General features: G+C 39.0%; 1 protein-coding gene across 16 annotated transcripts in view; it reads left to right on the top strand.

The window, feature by feature from the left end:
• LOC110445868 (twitchin-like) overlaps positions 1–19,343 on the top strand; it is a 191,456-nt gene that overhangs the window by 8,244 nt on the left and 163,869 nt on the right. For all 16 annotated transcript variants that reach the window (XM_021490707.1, XM_021490699.1, XM_021490768.1 and 13 more), the window contains exon 2: positions 15,933–16,257. In XM_021490707.1, coding sequence (XP_021346382.1) covers positions 15,945–16,257 — 313 coding nt within the window. In that variant the 5' untranslated portion in view covers positions 15,933–15,944. The remainder of the gene's footprint in view (positions 1–15,932; positions 16,258–19,343) is intronic.

Raw genomic sequence — 19,343 nt, forward strand, 5'->3', positions numbered from 1 at the left:
AGACTACGGACAGTCACACTGAACTACTATCTTCAAATGCAACTCTTTATACTGACCAGGAGCCAAAGCTAATAAAATGCATAGCAAATCATCTGTACACTTAACTTTGAACAATTAAGCGGCCAATAAATGCATAACAATGATGTCTCTACCCTGGCACGTAAATAGTTATACTTAACAAAGAATTGCTAATAAATTATCATTGTTTAAGAGAAAAAAATACAACATCAATAAAGGGTAAACTGTCATGTTCAGTTTGTCAAAATGCGTGTGTACAACATCAATAAAGACTAACTTGACGTGTACAGTTTGTCAAAAAGGGGATGTACAACGTCTTTAAAGTAATGATAGTAATTTGACGGCTGATACAGGCCATCGTAGATATGCACTCCTAGACCACTTTCTCAATTCTGTTCCGCCTTTGCGTATTGCAGAGTTATCTTCTCTTGAGAGCAGGTATTGATTGTTACGTCATTGGTTCGTGTGAGAACATTACGTCGTTTTCTCAAAAATTGATGACGTTACTCTCACAAACAAATGATGTAACAATCAATGCCTGCTCTCAAGAGAAGATAACTCTGCAATACGCAAAGACGGAATACACCGTACTTCTTCTGAAGTAAACATGTCATTCGTTTTCGATTATAGTCATAGGTTATAACAATAAGTACAAGACCTTGGCCAATATTTACCAGGGCCCCTTTCGCGTATCTTTGTCTGTTATTAAATGTAACTTTTTGGGGTATAAATCCTGGAGGACTTACAAATGCTTAAGCAGGCATTGCAAGGCTTTGTGAAAGCAGCATCAGATTACAAGGCCCGACCTTATTTCATAAACGAACAACTCTGGTCCAACCGGTTCAATCATTTGGATCGCGATAAACGAATACGGCTCGCGTTATGAGAGCTGGCATAGTTTTCTACACTTGGGCCAATGTTACTCAAGGCTAGACAGTCGAGGAGTAACCCTGATAGACGTTAGTGGGAGAACACATCAGCAGTTTCTTCTGGCCTAAGGAATGCCGGAAAAGCCATTAGTTACTTAGTCTGTAGTGAGTAGGACTTGAGATAAGGAACTGGTACTGTCAAGGTGAAGCACTGTATACAGTGTAGGTACACATCGGTATCATGTTGTAGCTAACCGTTTAGTGCACATGTATACATATGAGGTGAAGTTTGTATTCTAGGTAGACTTGGGTATTACCGTTGTAGCTAACCGTTTAGTATACATGTATACATATGAGGTGAAGTTTGTATTCTAGGTAGACTTGGGTATTACCGTTGTAGCTAACAGTTTAGTACACATGTATACATATGAGGTGAAGTTTGTATTCTAGGTAGACTTAGGTATTACCGTTGTAGCCAACCGTTTAGTATACATGTATACATATGAGGTGAAGTTTGAATTCTAGGTAGACTTTGGTATTAACCGTTGTAGCTAACCGTTTAGTATACATGTATACATATGAGGTGACGTTGAGTCCATCGCTTCCACTACATGTATTGTATACTTGGCAAATCTACGCAATGGTTTGGTTTGGTTTAATTTTGTTTAACGTCCTTTTAACAGCCAAGGTCATTTCAGGACGTGCCTCCATGTGCGTAGTGTATGCGTGTTTGCGTGTGTGTATGCAGGAGACAGGGTATGTTGATTGGCTCGTCTCCTTGTGATAACGCGGATCTGATGCCAACTTTATAGTGTTATCTCACTGAAATGCCATGCCGAAGGCACCAAGCACAGCATTCCGTCCGAGCACATTATACTGACAACGGGTGAACCAGTTGTTGCCGTTCCCCTTATTGCTGAACGTTAAACAGGGAATAACAACTACCATTTTTAAGGACATTTGTATGTCCCGGCCTGGGGAAAAACCATTGCCTTCCTCACCTGGACGAACGCTCAACATTAAGGCAAAAAATGAGGCGTTGCAAAGTAAGGCGCTAGGAAATAAAAGGTAGCTAGAAGTAGAAAGAAATATAAAAAACACAAATATTGCAATGGGTGAAGCAGATTTATTGTGGTCGCTTTTGTGTTCAAAAATAGAGGACGCCAAAGCAAATCCCTAATTCTGCAGGGATTCCCCCATTAGTCGCCTTCTACGATACATGCAGTGGGTAACAGCACGTATATTCTTTACCCGATTCCCCCTGCAGGGGTGAACAGGAGCGGTAAATATAATTGTAGGTATGTATGGTGTAACGACATCATATAATGGTACAATGTCCCCGTATAATGGGAAATACATCATGTAATGGTACAATGTCCCCGTATAATGGAAAATACATCATGTAATGGTGCAATGTCCCCATATAATGGAAAATACATCATGTAATGGTGCAATGTCCCCGTATAATGGAAAAAACATCATGTAATGGTGCAATGTCCCCATGTAATGGAAAAATAATCATGTAATGTTGCAATGTCCCCGTATAATGGAAAATACATCATGTAATGGTGCAATGTCCCAATATAATGGAAAATACATCATGTAATGGTACAATGTCCCTGTATAATGGAAAATACATTATGTAATGGTACAATGTCCCCATATAATGGTAATACATCATGTAATGGTACAATTTCCCCGTATAATGGAAAAATACATCATGTAATGGTGCAATGTCCCCGTATAATGGAAAATACATCATGTAATGGTGCAATGTCCCCATATAATGGAAAATACATCATTTGATGGTACAATGTCCCCGTATAATGGAAAATACATTATGTAATGGTGCAATGTCCCCATTTAATGGAAAATACATCATGTAATGGCACAATACAATCATAAAATTATCTAATATCCTTATACAATGGTCTTAAACCATCATATAATGCTATCGTACATATATAATAGTGTTATACTATCATCATACCATCCTATAATGCTATCGTACATACTGTATGGCATTTTTATTATGGTAAAACACAATTATATATGTCATCTTACATAATGGTGTTTTACCATAATAAAAATGCCATAATGATACAATGACGTAATATGACGAGAATCCACTAATTTGAATCAGTGTCGTCCAAAAGTATCTCGTGGTATTTTATAAAATTTTATAAACACAACGAAGAAATGTGGCAGGAAATACTCCGACTAGTTTGCATGCCAGCAAAGTCAGTACGAAGATTAGTTCGAAAATATTATAAGGTTTATTGTTATATTTTCACTAAAAGAAGTTCAATAAGACGGATTATATTATGAGAGGGGTTTTCTTGAGTTGATGTGAAGACTTGTAAATGAGGTGTACCTGATTTTTCGCGTTTGGATGTCTGATACCGGTAAGGCTAAAGTAACGATAGTGTTACTGTATGAGAACACGCTTCAAAGAGACGCGTGGGTTCTAAACTGAGAACTTTACTAATTACCCCCGACAGATTTAGATTTATCGCACGTTATGTAAAAACAAATGTATGTCAGATGTGAGAATAGTATATGAATGTAAGAGAGATAAGAATTTATGACGGACAAATATATCAGTCGTTTAAGTGATTTATTTTTAATTCAATATCAGCACTTTTAAAGTCCGGAAGATCATCTTAATGTTGTAAAGAATTCTGTCGTAAAAACAGAACAAATCCTGGTTTGCGAATCTTGTTATCATATCCAAGTTATTATGGAACTCTGATATATCACCGACTTTTTACGGATGATAAAGTGCATTTAAAGATGTTGATAGTTCCAAGATATAATTTGGACATCTGGAGAGTTCCAAAAGTACGTCCGTATCGTCCTGTACCCATGGTTGGTTGGTTGAAGGATTTTACGTCTACACTCACTGACGAAGTCGGTGTTCGGTCGACTTTAGGGGGTAAGTTGCCGCTTACCAGGCCCTCGGAGATTCCAATCCAGGTCACGCTCTGAGGTCAGACAGCTCCTCAGATGCGGACAGCGGCTGTGGTCCACGGAACGATGTCCTTCGAGTAGTCCCCGCTACCCTCCTATTATATATGCACCCAAATTCTAACTGTCTTTTAAATTCATTACAAATAGTTAAACTTACAGGTAACAAAGATACAGGTAAATAACATACACGTTCCTTTGTCTCGAGTGTTAGCTAGTATAAGTAAGCAATTAAGATAATACGCTATATATAACGCCGAGCTAGGTTTATTTTCGGCCGTTAGAATTAAACGTTTTTATTAGACATTTATAAGGACTTCAAATGTATATATACGAAACAAACTTTCATAGAACAGTTAGGAGTCGGTGTGGCTGGTGGTGGCTTCGTACCTCACTTCCGGTCCAGGTCTGGTGCTGCTACGCGACTAGTGTTAGGATAAGGCAAACATTAGGCCCAGGAGTCGTCTTACAAAATTAGATTTATACATTAATACAAACAGGATAGACGGCTCCTTCTCTCCTCTGTTACTCTTTTCAATTCTTTCATTCAATACTTTATCCCTTCTACTCATTTTCCTGCCTTTTCTTCGTCTGCTGGCTAACCGAACTACTCGGTGGTGAAGCGGACGTAAAACCAATCGATCAATCAATCAATATGTTATGTAATAGAATGATAAAACTCGAGCTAGAACAATTTAGTGATGTACATCAAAAAGGAAAGAATATAACACAAAAGTGACTCTATGCTACTTAATGTAAATATAGTTACCTGGACGAATTGCCATTCAAACACGCGTATTCAAAGGTTCATATGTTCTCGGTATTGGTAAATGTAATCAATAAATATAAGGTAAAACTGGTCTTTTCAGTATCCAAATGAAGAATTTGTCATAAAAATGTCTGGGAATTCATTACGATAATTGAGAAATAATGAAGTTCTCAGAGTGATAAGTTGAAATATTTAAGTGACGCACAAGATATAGTTATAGAAGCACTTTTATCAAATCCACGTGATATATATATATTGCGCCNGGGGGGGGGGGGGGGGGGGGGGTCGTTTATGTAATACAGTGTTTATAGGATGATTACATGTGCAGTAACGCGGCTCGTGCCGTGCAGCGAACCACGCCCGCCCAGGTGCAGCAAGATTTTTCGAACTACCGACATACTCTAAGTAACGATGGCAGGAGATAAAATCGGTCAATGCCGGGCTATCCAAATACTCCTTCTCTTCCCAGTCTCCAAGATAATAGCACCAAGTACTTTCACCTCCCATTGGGGAACCAGTGATATTCGTACTAATTCTTATGGAACGATAAACATCTGTAATACATACGATTTTAGACATTTGTACGATAAACACCTGTAATACATACGATTTTAGACATTTGTACGATAAACAAGTTGTTATTGGCACATTGTTATTGTTATCGGATGACACATTATGGCAAATAATGCCGTAAAGTGGTCCAGTAAACATAATTTATCGTGTGATTACAGTTATCCAAGTTGGAAACCATCGCGGTTGTTCGAATTATTATTTTCTGATGAGGGGACCGCACATTCTTTACCGAGTATCTTTAACAAATGATGTCGATGTCCCAATCAAAATTTCGACTTGTTCGCTTCAATCGTAGTCAAAGCTTGAGTGATAAGGTCCAACTTGTTCATAATTCTTGCTCCTGTAACATCGTTATGGACCTACTCGTGAGTGGCACTATTGGCAAAGACCCGGATGACACTTTACTGCAAATAATGCCGTAAAGTGGTCCAGTGTTGTAAACATAATTGTGGCTACAGTTAACAAAGGATGTCGATGTCCCAGACAACATTTACTTTAATAACATGGATATGGGTTCAAAATGTAAACAAGGCATTACGCATACCAGCGCTTCCGTTACTGAGCCAATGATTCGTCTGCTGGATAACCGAAACCACTCATTCGTCTGAAGTATTGAATAATGATAGTGTTGACCGAGGGACCAGATAAATGTCTGATCGAACCTCGATTGAAAGGTTCTCTTTACTTACATACAAACATCAGTCTATATATTTATAGGACAAAAAACTCTCTAATGCGTCACAAAGAAAAAACAAATCTGAAACTACAAGATTGGTAAAGATAAAACAGCCAAGAATAAACTTACGTGCCCGTACTGTCGAGTTCGCGCTCTCTGTTTAAAGCTAATGTTACCGGACATACGAGGTTTCTCTCCATATACACAAACCTAAACTTTCCAGAGTAAGAGGTTTCATTCTAAACATTAATCTTAAGTGTACGGACTAATGAAGTTTCATTCCAAACTGTATTATGTAGTGTCCGGACTAACGAGGTTTCATTCTAAACCGTAATATGTAGTGTCCGGACTAACGGGGTTCCATTATAAACATTAATTTTAAGTGTCCGAACTTATGAGGTTTCATTCTAAATCTTAATTTTAAGTGTCCGGGTTGGCGATGTTTTGCTTTTCACGCAAACCTCCAGTGTCCGGACTAATTGAGGTTCATTCTATACGTAATGTGTTCACGGACTTTGTACCATAGCTGTTAATAGGAGGTAAAACACAAATAAACCAAATGTCTTTGTACTGGTTACCTGTATATAAAGACTTTTGAAATGACGATCCTCCAATTTGACATATTTTGCCAAATGTATTGTAAATGATCTTCATGCTGACGACAAAAAACCGCATTTTGTCTTACATTATTTGGAAATGAACAACTCCATCCACTTCAACGAGAAAATTGCAGCTTTTTGTACACAGATGCTCAAAGACAACGAATGGGCAATTCGGCTTGAAAACCAATAGAACCCTAGTCGTGTGAGTAGAAAATAGTTTTGCTACAAATTTTATTTTTAATGTAAATATAAGGATTGACCTTCATGTTGACGGCGTAAACGGTAGTATGAACGCAGTTGGCAACCAACATATTCCTTATGGAGTGCTAACGCGCACTATAGATACGCCGTCAAACTGTGGCTAAATCCTTATGTATATACCCTAGTTAGAGGAACTTGGCATTGTATATCTTTGATGGCCAAAATCACCGTTTCGTCAATTTCCAATCGCCACTTACGTCAGACGGAATGTCATATCAGGCCAAAAGTAACGTTAACTGCAAACACAAAAAAAAAACCTATCAACTAACAGTTCGGCTATATACAGGCATTGCCGTTGAAGAGCAATTTTGAGGGCAGTTTCGCAAACCAAAACTGCAAACATTTAACAGGAAACGGTCGCACTTGACCAGCTTCATGACATGGTACATCACGGTAACTTTCAAATCGATATCATAATAATATATAACAATGAAAACAGAATATGGATGTCATGGGATTCAAAAGGGTTCATCTTAATCAATATTTACCATCGTATGGTATTGTTCTATATACTCCTACCATTCAGTTGGCCTTCATATAGGCTATGCATGTCGAAGACCGGTCGTTGACGTCATCATTATTATGACGTCATAATTGTTACGTTCGATACCACTGAACCTCCCCAGGCGATGGCTGTTCTATTCATTCAAAAAGCATACACGATACTTACATTATTTGAACTAAATGCTTTATAATACTAAGTGTAATTGAATTTTCTATGAGATTAACAGATTCCAAAAATGGTAAATATGGATGCCAACTGGACAAAAGCAAATTCCATGAAGCCCGCTAGCATATGTAAATATTACGCGCTACATAGAATATATCTGTATCCTATTGCGTTTATACCACCGTAACTGCAATATAAACGCTGCTCAATCCCTAAATGACGTCATAGTTTCGATAATGCGAAGATGACATATTATTCGCAATGGTTTGTGTTTAACGNTTAATAAACGAACAACAGTGGTCCGATCGGTTTGACCGTTTAAACGCAAACGGCCCAGGTGTTACTATAATTTGCACTACGATATTGAATACCCGATACGCAAAACGGAAATGACGACACGGTGTACATGCACATTTCGATCAAGATAATTGAGTCCGAGCTGTACTTTTTCCGGAAGTACGTCACGAAAATGGACGCTGATGACGATGTGTCGAGCCACCTTAACAGCTATGGTCATTTAAGGACGTGCCAGGTTTTGGTGGTGGAGGAAAGCTGGAGTTCCCGAAGAAAAATCACCGACCTACGGTCAGTAGGTCTCGAACCCGGCTAGTGGTAGCATAATGTCAGAAGCCTTAACCACTTGGCCACCGCGGCCCACGCAACGGGGAGGTGATTAAACGTTACCATATGATATGTAATGATATATCCCCTTTCAAGTCTGTGGTACAGTAGGTCTCATCACTTTGTGTCTGTTATTACAGTTCTGCCCCCTTCACGTACACGCCCGTTTGATTCCCACGTTCCCATCTGTTTTGCAGTAATTGTGTACCCCTTCAAGTATGCTTTTACGGTTGTGTCCCCATTCGCGTTGAGGTTGCAGTAGTTGCATCCCTTTCACGTCTGTGTTACAATAATTGTCTACCCCTATCACGTTTATAAACTACCGTAGTTGTCTCCCCTTCCACGTTTTAAGCTACTGTGGTACTCTCCCCCTTGCACGTCTATGTTACAAAAGTTGTCTCCCCCTTTTACAACTGTGGTAAAGTTGTTCTGTCTTTCTGTGTATTGCCTGCAGTAGTTTTATAAACTATGGCTGTGTCCTGATATTGATTTTATCTTGCACTTATCTTACACAGTATCACGAAGAAGGAAGTATATTGCAGAAATGATGTTTAAATGCTAGTTGATACGCACCCATTCCCAATGTAAAACTATCTGTACTCTGACATAACGCGGCAAACCGGCTGGCTTCTTGTAAAGATACTGCGTTACCATATGTGTTGCAGTCTTAACAAACAGTCTCGTTGCGTAGCTTTCACCAAACGTTTTGATAGTTTCTCCAAAGCGAAATCAGATAGAAATCAAATGCAACTCAAAAGCCGTTAGAACCAAATCTTGATCCAGGAACCGTCTCCGATTTGGTGATTACACACTCCAGAGATAGTAAGCCTTAGATATCATCCTTTAAATTGTACCTCCTTTCATGAAGAGCTCAGCAGGATTAAGTCTACTGGTGGTGCATGTCTGCCATCACCATGTCGTCGTACAACTTTTTCAATATGCTTGGTACATGTAATTAGCACACCTGCCCGACAGAGGGCGCTCACAAACAACCTCTGGCACGTGCAGTATGCCAAACAAATGGTGTTCCCATTACCGGCAAGGTTTATTAATGCTCCGCCGGAAGAAAGCAAAACACTTTTGATATTACATTTGGTTGCTTTCCAAATGATCATGTAGGGGGAATTTGAAGAAAATCTTTAATGCAACCCTACACTTAACAGACCAAATGTAAGTTTAATGAAGTTATGTTTAATTGGCACAGACGTAATTGGAGAATGAAGTACACATATCCAATGCCTCGTCTCCCGTCATGTACTATTTAGACGACTTATACGTGAATGTCGATCCTTTTCCCGGCTCTCGACATAGTTCAGAACTTTTAATAGACTATGTTTGATTCTTTTTTATCGTAAATCGACGTCTGTCGTATCTATTGTGTCTCCCAATGACTAGCAAGTTTATAAATGAGATTCAGGCACCTGAGAGGCATCTCTGAATTAAAATAAAAAAAATATTCCTTTATTTTAACCGGTATCGTATTAAACCGTGCGATCTTGTTTACTACAAGACGTAGTGCGGAGTAATTTACTATCGTGGGAAAGTGTGATGCGGTCAACAAATCAAAATAGTTCCAGGTCATATAAGATGAGTTAATATGCAGAAATATGAAATGGGTGTATTCACTGCACAATAGGGTTTATAAGGCCAGGTTTTGGGGTTATTAGGGATATCCCTATTCTAGTAGCAGTGTCCTCCTACATGTTGATGTACACAAACACATTTCTGTTATTTATAAGACAGGGTTTGAGGTCATTACAGGATATATCTACTTTAGGACCAGTACCCCCACACTTTCAGTCATTGCCAATGTTGGTGAGTTTTAAACGTCACTGAAACTGCTTTCTTCTCCAGAACAAGTTGTCCCTTCTCCAGAACAAAGTGTCCCATCTTTAGAACAAAGTGTCCCATCTCCAGAACAAAGTGTCCCTTCTCCAGAACAAAGTGTCCCATCTCCAGAACAAAGTGTCCCATATCCAGAACAAAGTGTCCCATCTCCAGAACAAAGTGTTCCGTCGGAATTCAAAGAACATTGGATATGTATGTGTAACGGTATGAAATTGTGAAAGATAGACAAATTCAAACGAAAGCTTTCAAATTTTAAAAACACAAATATGACCCCTAATACAGTTTAAAATGTTGTACTTATTTAAACTATCTGAAGTGCACCTTACCCCAAACCCTTTCTGGATATTTACAGCATTATGCGAACCACAATAAACGACAGGTCAATATTCCACAATACATCAAGTTCACCCATGCTACCTGTACCTCAAGGTCGCCTGGTCGGGGCTCAACCTAATGGCCTGTTCGTACCTTGTACGGCTTGGCATTCGAGCCTCTATCGGGTTACATGCGGAAGTCATGCCAATCTTATTACCTGGCAAACACGCAAGACGTGGGGTTGATGTGCTGAGTGTGGAGCTGGAGTGTTTCAGCAGCCCGAGTAAACATGCTGATGATTACGAAAACAGACATACAATTGTATCACGACCAAATACTTCAAAATCGAATAAATAGGCAGTGGGTCGTTAGTTTGGCTTGACATGGTTGGGATGCACGATTTCGGGTTCTGGTTCCAAAAAAATCCGTTACAACAGAAAGCTTACAAACTTGACTTTGGATAAAACTACTCTGAACTCGCTGTTCTCTGTGTAGCGCCGAGGCTGAACGCCTACTACCGAATTAGGGGGAGGGAACACCGCGCTTGTTACCGATGAAGTGGAGAAGGGGAGGAGTTGACATCTCCCGTTGATTATTGCACGAGACTGTTAATAAGTACTTCGTCTGATAACTACGATGGCCGATATCAGCTGTCACTTTACACGCATTATGTATGACAGGTTACTCGTAAGTGATACAAGTAACTGCACATAGGTAAGAATAACATGACAGGTAACTTGTTTGTGTGTATATATACACAACGAGTTTCTTAGTGATTCCTTCAGGACTTTCACCTCCTCTGTAGATATTCATCAGGGTATGTGTTTCTTATGTATCACTATGCGTGTGTTTTGTAAGCGTTTGACATAACTCCAAACCGTCTAATCAGTAATCACCTATGTACAGTTACTTATATCACTTGCAAGTAACCCATCATACGTAAATACTAATCAGGTGACGGGGCTGATATCGACCATCGTAGAGGACTGGGCCCATATAGGATAGAGGTAACATTTGTTTCCACAGCCCCCCGCCCCCTCCCCAGCCCGTTTCCCCAGCCCTCCCCCTCACCTGACTGTCCCCTCCCCTTTACCGAAATGACTCCCAGCCTTTCCCTTCACTCGACTGACTGCTTTCCGAATCATCCCCCTCACCGGACTGTTTCCCCAGCTCTTCCCCCTCCCCCTCACCGGACTATTTCCCCAGCCCTCCCCTTCGTTACGGAGCAAAGAGTTACCAAATTGTCAAAAGATACTGCATTGATTATGTAAGGGAAGCTCTATTAATTGGAACGCCCCGTAGGAAGGTGACGCGGAATCGATGTGAATAAGTATTCAAAACGTGGCTAGTATATACTTTGTCATGTAAATGGGCATATATCGGATTGAATTCGCGATGCATTAGTTGGTGCGAAGCAAGAGATAGCGGTTTGGCTTACTTGATACTGCGGACTCCGAGGATTTAATCTAATTGCCGATTGTCGTAAACAGAGAAGGATAAATACAATTATATTCCTAGAGTTCTCTAATCGCCGTGTTACATTGTTTGCAAGTTTAAAAGTTGGATATTTTACTAAATATATTATGTCCCTTTTCGGGCCCTCCGGAACAGTTACCTAAAGTGTTTTCTATGGAGGTACCATGCCCTCGCCAAATAACGGCCTGGGACATAGATCTATACCACAGGCAATATTATACGGAACAGTTTATTCGGGAAGGGGTCATAATAGCTACATGTGTTGTGTCCTTGCATAATATTTAGAGACACTTTTGGAATATAATACATGTAGTTACGTTTTCCTGTTGGCTGAAACCTCATTCTTGCTCACCGATATTCAGATGTCTGTAATGGTGTTATTATCCTGAACGATTGGTGTAGACGGACATTAAGTGGTGTTGTTTTTATGGTTAGCAGAAATAAATAATGCAAGCTTTCTTCATCCTTACAGCCGCACACAATGCGATGCAAACAAGTGTACATCAAAGCGTCGCTAAGAATCAGACTCGTCTTTGTTCTTATATTTATGTTGGTTAACATTCTAAGCAATCGGGAACCATCGGCACTTTCCTTAAACGAGAAAATGTTTTCCCGTTTACGGAAAGTGCAGACAGTTCCCGATTGGTCAGTTGATAGCATTCGTGTACCAAGACTTTGGTTGTTTGTTGCACCGGTGTGTGTTTCAGTTGATCGTCAACTACACGTTCATGTTTAAAGAAGATAGATATTGTACTGATGGGTACATCGTATTTCATCCTAGCCATTACTGTAACGTTTATAATGTATTGATGCATTTCGACAATCGTTAGTTCTTTTTCAGTCAATCGTTACAGTACGTGATGCCACGTAACGTATGGGTGATCAGCGATTGTTCAGATTATTGCTTTAACATTTTCTGATCATATAATGTAATACAAATGCTTGTGTGTTTTATGATCACATATCAGACGCACAGAAGAAGACATTTGTGAGCATTATATGGTCAGAAACACGGATGTTAATGTTACGGTACAAGATAAAACCAGAGTCATATAAAGTCATAGTATAGTATATACCTCTCTGATAAAACAGTGCCCAAAATTGAACGTAAAGTAATCCTCAAACAGGTTTCCGTCCATTCATTTAATGGCGGACTAATGCCCCGTTCGGTTGCTGTAAGAGCTGATGCTGAGTAAGTGAAGCGTGGGTATCATTGGCAAGGCATCTACTTACCCATCCCTGGGAACACTCGACACTCCAACAGTATCCTGTCTTCTCGACAGAATTACAAAGATAAGGTTAGATACTTCATGAAAAAGATGTCGGTCATTAGCGGACAACTACACCCCAGTACTGAATATAAGATATGACGGCATAGAGTGTGTTGGTGTACGGGAGGAGTACATTACACACCATTAATGGTTCCGAATGGTAGTCATTGCCGTCGTGCTCAAGGCATGACGAATTGCGCTCAAACAAGCAAAATCAAAAACATTGTATATTATCACATATCATTGAAGAATCGTGGTGAGCTAACCGCCTACTTTGATTAACCAGAATTGGAAACAAGGAGCGGTAATCATAGTATAGTTGTTCTGCCTCGTCGTGTGCCATTTCTTGATGCCTTGCGTAATAAAAATGAGTTCTTCCCTGTTTTTAACGTGCAAATGATTGAAACAGGTAAAAAGAAACAGTGCCAACACATACACACAAAAAATACCACATCATCACCACACAGACACAAAATATACCAAATTGTCAAACAGATTCATATAAATATACCACATCGTCTACACACAGACTCAAAATATACCACATCGTCACCACACAGACACAAAATATACAACATCGTCTACATACATATAAATATACCACATCGTCTTCACACAGACACAAACTATACCACATCGTCACCACACAGACACAAAATATACCAAATCGTCAAACAGAACAGACACAAAATATACCAAATTGTCAAACAGATTCATATAAATATCCCACATCGTCTACACACAGACTCAAAATATACCACATCGTCACCACACAGACACAAAATATGCCTCATCGTCTACACACAGACACATAAAATACCACATCGTCACCACACAGACACAAACTATACCACATCGTCTACACACGGACACAAAATCTACCACATCGTCTACATACATATAAATACACCACATCGTCACCACCCAGACACAAAATATACAACATCGTCTTGATACATATAAATATACAACATCGTCTTCATACATATGAATATACCACATCGTCTACACACGGACACAAAATCTACCACATCGTCTACATACATATAAATACACCACATCGTCACCACACAGACACAAAATATACCACATCGTCTACAATTAAAACTGTACAATGCACATGAGCCACGGCCTCTTGTTGTTTGTCTCCACCTAACAGACCAAAAACGTCATACCCAATGGTCATCTAAGGACGCTGGGTTTGGACACCAGGTAATCCGCACTCTTTGGTACGGCATCTTCAAAGTACAACAAATATTGAGAATGACGAACGCTTTCCCGCGTGTAAGTGGTACATGCATACATATTTTGTCTTTGAGTCATGTATATTGGGCAATGCAGAAAGAAGTGATTAACATTTACGTTAAAATAGCCACATACACAAGAGGGATTATCATTAAGATGGTCTCTAAAAAGAGTTCTATTGACTTGCACGATTTCGAAGTTGACATAATATTATGTTAAAAGATCTAGTTCCTTCATATTTAAAAAAAACACCTTAATACATATATCTTCAATATTTTGGAGTATGGCATGATGATTTTTTTTCTTTAATTCAGTAATACATGTAGATATTAAATTATGACAATTCCATTCAGGTATATTTCACCAAGAACTAGGAAAGAAACTGTTAAAGTATGTATTAGATCTGCAAATTGGTGGTTCAAATAAACGTTGATGTCGGACATGATGGGTCATATAGAGCTTCATTGCTAATAAACTGTCTTCCTATACAGCAAGTTTTACATTGGAAATACATACCATGTGAGGAGCTACTAAGGCCCCTGGGACTCTTGTTCTTACTTTTGACAACAACGGATTATTGTGATTTTAAAGGTTGAAGTATTTATGATGTTTGCAAAGGTTGACAGAATCTTTAATGTATAAAAAGTCTGACAGTAGGTAAACAATGATAAATCGGCTAGTTTCATACATTAAGTATCATGCCTCATACCTCAACTATCAGTAGGGCTGCAACGATATATCGCGATATTTTTTGATACACAATATGTTTTTGAAGGTTGCGATACACCCACGATATTTTCCGGATTTCGTCGTTTCTGAATTTAGTTTTCTCATATCGGATTAAACATGGCGAGTGACAGCTCCAGCTCGGCATGCACGTCGAAAGACATGAACTTTAAAGTCCTGCTCATTTTGACCAAGTCTATTTCAGTTGTAGTATTGCTATTACAATTTGCAACATTACTTTTTCGTTGCTTCCACTGTTAGTATGTGTATCGTGATACGTATCGCATCGTGACCACAGTATCATGTATCGTAGCGATCAGTACCGTAGCCAATTACATACAGCTCTCCCCCGGGGTGTCAATTAGTGTCGAAGACCATGTCCCCCTGCTGATCCGCACATGTTTTCCTGGGGTTGTCCAGTTAATGTTACATGTTTGACCAAACAATACCCCAACTCCAGCTATTACTGATAATGGATCTTTCCTTTAGTCTGGTTTATATATAGATTTACACGTGTATGTGCGTATAGTGAGATTCCTGACGATTCCAGGAGGTAAGGAGCTTCGTTCGCTGTTGTAAATAACGTAGGTTGGAGAGGCAGACATTGGCATACTCTTCGAATTACATATCGTTCCTTACTATAATAATATGTTAAATTAACTACAGAAAGCGTGTTACGTATAGACAACCTACGGAAAGTTGATTTGTTTTTATATATTTGACCTACGTTACAGAGATTATCCTTGTTTTGGGCAAAGTGCTGGTACGTACATTGTGATGCCACATAGCGAAAGTCATTTCTGTAAAATATAACACTACGCATACTTGGTGTAGTCCGACATCAAAAGGAACTATTTGGTTTGTATTAACTAATGATGTAAATGCCATGTCACAAATGTTTTGGAAAAGGGGATATGATCGTCCGTCTCCCAGACACAAATTCAAACCAAGCTTTTTATTGTTATTTTGTGTAACCATTGCCAGCTAATGATGTTAACTTATCCGTGTCTTTTACTTTGTTACAGGTAGAGGGGAAGATGGGGGTTGGTGACGATATTGCACCACGGTTTACACAGAAGCCGGTACTGAAACAAGAAGATGGCGGCAAACGTCTGGTGTTTCAGTGTACGCTGGAGGCCTCTCCGAAACCCAGCATACAATGGTTCCAGGGAACTACACCAGTTCCGGAATCGGACAGAATTCGTATGCGCGTGGAATCTGCCGGTGGAAGTAAATATAATATCATGATGGATATAATTGGAGTCACGCAAGCCGACGCGGGAGCTTACAAAGTCGTGGCTAAAAATAAACTCGGAGAGGTTTCTGCTTCTATCAATCTGAACTTTGGTGGTAAGTGTCCTATGTGTGTTGATGTATCTTATTATGCTGTTCATATTTCTGAAAATTAACGCATTCAATGGGAAAAGGGAAAACATGTCCACACCCTTTTGCATATTAGGTTACATTCATTTACAATTCCATTAACGATTTTTGATGCTTCCCTTACTTCTGTAAAGGATTAAGTGGGATGTCAACTCACATAATCTTCTTGGATTATGACGACATAATCAAAGTAGTGTACTTTTGTTTGTGACGTCAGCGTGATGCTGAAACATATCAGTTCCAAGTGAAGTATACAGTGTAGTTTACCACCGGAAGTGAACTGAACGGGAGCGGAACCACTTTACAATGTTAACAGGGGACAGCACAGGAATGTACGGTATGAGAAATGTAAATGAAAAAAACATATTTCTCTTCTGCCCTAAGAACAAGCAATAAGAATAACCACGGTAGCAGTGTGTATCGTCTATGTGGTGCATGTGTAAATGCAGAACCAGACTGACGGTGTCCGTACACTTCCGACTGTTTTAACGACTATAGCAGAGGCACTTGTCATGGAAAAGTGACGTGCTTACCAGTAACGATGGCAATACTTCCTAGCTACATGTAGAATGATTCTCGGCTTACACGAGAAGCCTCGGAAGATAGCAGTGATAACGAGACGGTGTTTGCGTCACTGTAGCGCTTATTTAGATATATCACCTGCACTACAGTGCTGGCAACACCGAACGTACATCCCAGTTTACACGGAACCCACACACTGCCAGTACACGATCCATCACTACACTAGTGTTTTCACCTTAAGATATATTTTGACAGTTGATTGGGTTAAAACGAATATATTGTATTTACTGGGTCTTACAACAATGTGACGTAAAGCACACAACAAATGGACACTCAACCAGTTACATCATCGAACTCGAAAAAATAAATACAGTACAGCAGGTAATTCATATCGTACAGAGGGTTACATGTACCGTAAAGGCGGCATGTAATTAAATCGTTTGTAGTATATAAATCAAATAGTAGACAGACGACAGGACATTGATGTAAACAGTAGTAAGAGAGACGATAGGACAGTAATGTATACTGTAGTTAGAGAGACGATAGGACAGTAATGTATACTGTAGTTAGAGAGATGACAGAACAGTTATGTATACAGTAGTTAGAGAGATGATAGGAGAGTAATGTATACAGTAGTTAGAGACGACAGGGCAGCAATGTATACAGTAGTTAGAGAGACGATAGGACAATAATGTTTACAATAGTTAGAGACGATAGGACAGTAATGTTTACTTCAGTTAGAGAGACGATAGGACAGTAATGTATACTTTAGTTAGAGAGACGATAGGACAGTAATGTATACTTTAGTTAGACAGACGATAGGACAGTAATGTATACAGTAGTTAGAGAGATGATAGGACAGTAATGTATACTTTAGTTAGAGAGACGATAGGACAGTAATGTATACTTTAGTTAGAGAGACGATAGGACAGTAATGTATACTTTAGTTAGACAGACGATAGGACAGTAATGTATACAGTAGTTAGAGAGATGACAGGACAGTAATGTATACAGTAGTTAGATGATAGGACAGTAATGTTTACAGTAGTTAGAGAGATGATAGGACAGTAATGTATACAGTAGTTAGAGACGACAGGACAGTTATGTATACTTTAGTTAGAGAGACGATAGGACAGTAATGTATACAGTAGTTAGAGAGGATAGGACAGTAATGTATACAGTAGTTAGAGAGACGATAGGACAGTAATGTATACTTTAGTTAGACAGACGATAGGATAGTAATGTATACAGTAGTAAGAGAGACGATAGGACAGTAATGTATACAGTAGTTAGAGAGGATAGGACAGTAATGTATACAGTAGTTAGAGAGACGATAGGACAGTAATGTATACTTTAGTTAGACAGACGATAGGATAGTAATGTATACAGTAGTAAGAGAGACGATAGGACAGTAATGTATACAGTAGTTAGAGAGGATAGGACAGTAATGTATACAGTAGTTAGAGAGACGATAGGACAGTAATATATACAGTAGTTAGAGACGATAGGACAGTAATGTATACAGTAGTTAGATAATAGGACAGTAATGTTTACAGTAGTTAGAGACGATAGGACAGTAATGTATACAGTAGCTAGAGAGACGATAGGACAGTAATGTATACTTTAGTTAGACAGATGATAGGACAGTAATGTAAACAGTAGTAAGAGAGATAATAGGACAGTAATGTATACTTTAGTTAGAGAGACGATAGGACAGTAATGTATACTTTAGATAGAGAGACGATAGGATAGTAATGTATACAGTAGTTAGAGAGACGATATTACAGTAATGTATACAGCAGTTAGAGAGGATAGGACAGTAATGTATACAGTATTTAGAGAGATGATAGGACAGTAATGTATACTTTCGTTAGACAGACGATAGGACAGTAATGTATACAGTAGTAAGAGAGATGATAGGACAGTAATGTATACAGTAGTTAGAGAGGATAGGACAGTAATGTATACAGTAGCTAGAGAGACGATAGGACAGTAATATATACAGTAGTTAGAGACGATAGGACAGTAATGTATACAGTAGCTAGAGGGACGATATGACAGTAATGTATACTTTAGTTAGAGAGACGATAGGACAGTAATGTATACAGTAGTTAGAGACGATAGGACAGTAATGTATACAGTAGTTAGAGAGACGATAGGACAGTAATGTATACTTTCGTTAGACAGATGATAGGACAGTAATGTATACAGTAGTAAGAGAGATGATAGGACAGTTATATATACTTTAGTTAGAGAGACGATAGGACAGTAATGTATACAGTAGTTAGAGACGATAGGACAGTAATGTATACAGTAGTTAGAGAGACGATAGGACAGTAATGTATACTTAAGTTAGACAGACGCTAGGACTGTAATATATACAGTAGTTAGAGAGACGATAGGACAGTAATGCATACTTTAGTTAGAGACGACAGGACAGTAATGTATACAGTAGTTAGAGAGGTGATAGGAGAGTAATGTATACAGCAGTTAGAGACGACAGGACAGTAATGTATACAGTAGTTAGAGAG

Source organism: Mizuhopecten yessoensis, unplaced genomic scaffold (assembly GCF_002113885.1).
Source record: "Mizuhopecten yessoensis strain PY_sf001 unplaced genomic scaffold, ASM211388v2 scaffold267, whole genome shotgun sequence".
NCBI lineage: Eukaryota > Metazoa > Mollusca > Bivalvia > Pectinida > Pectinidae > Mizuhopecten > Mizuhopecten yessoensis.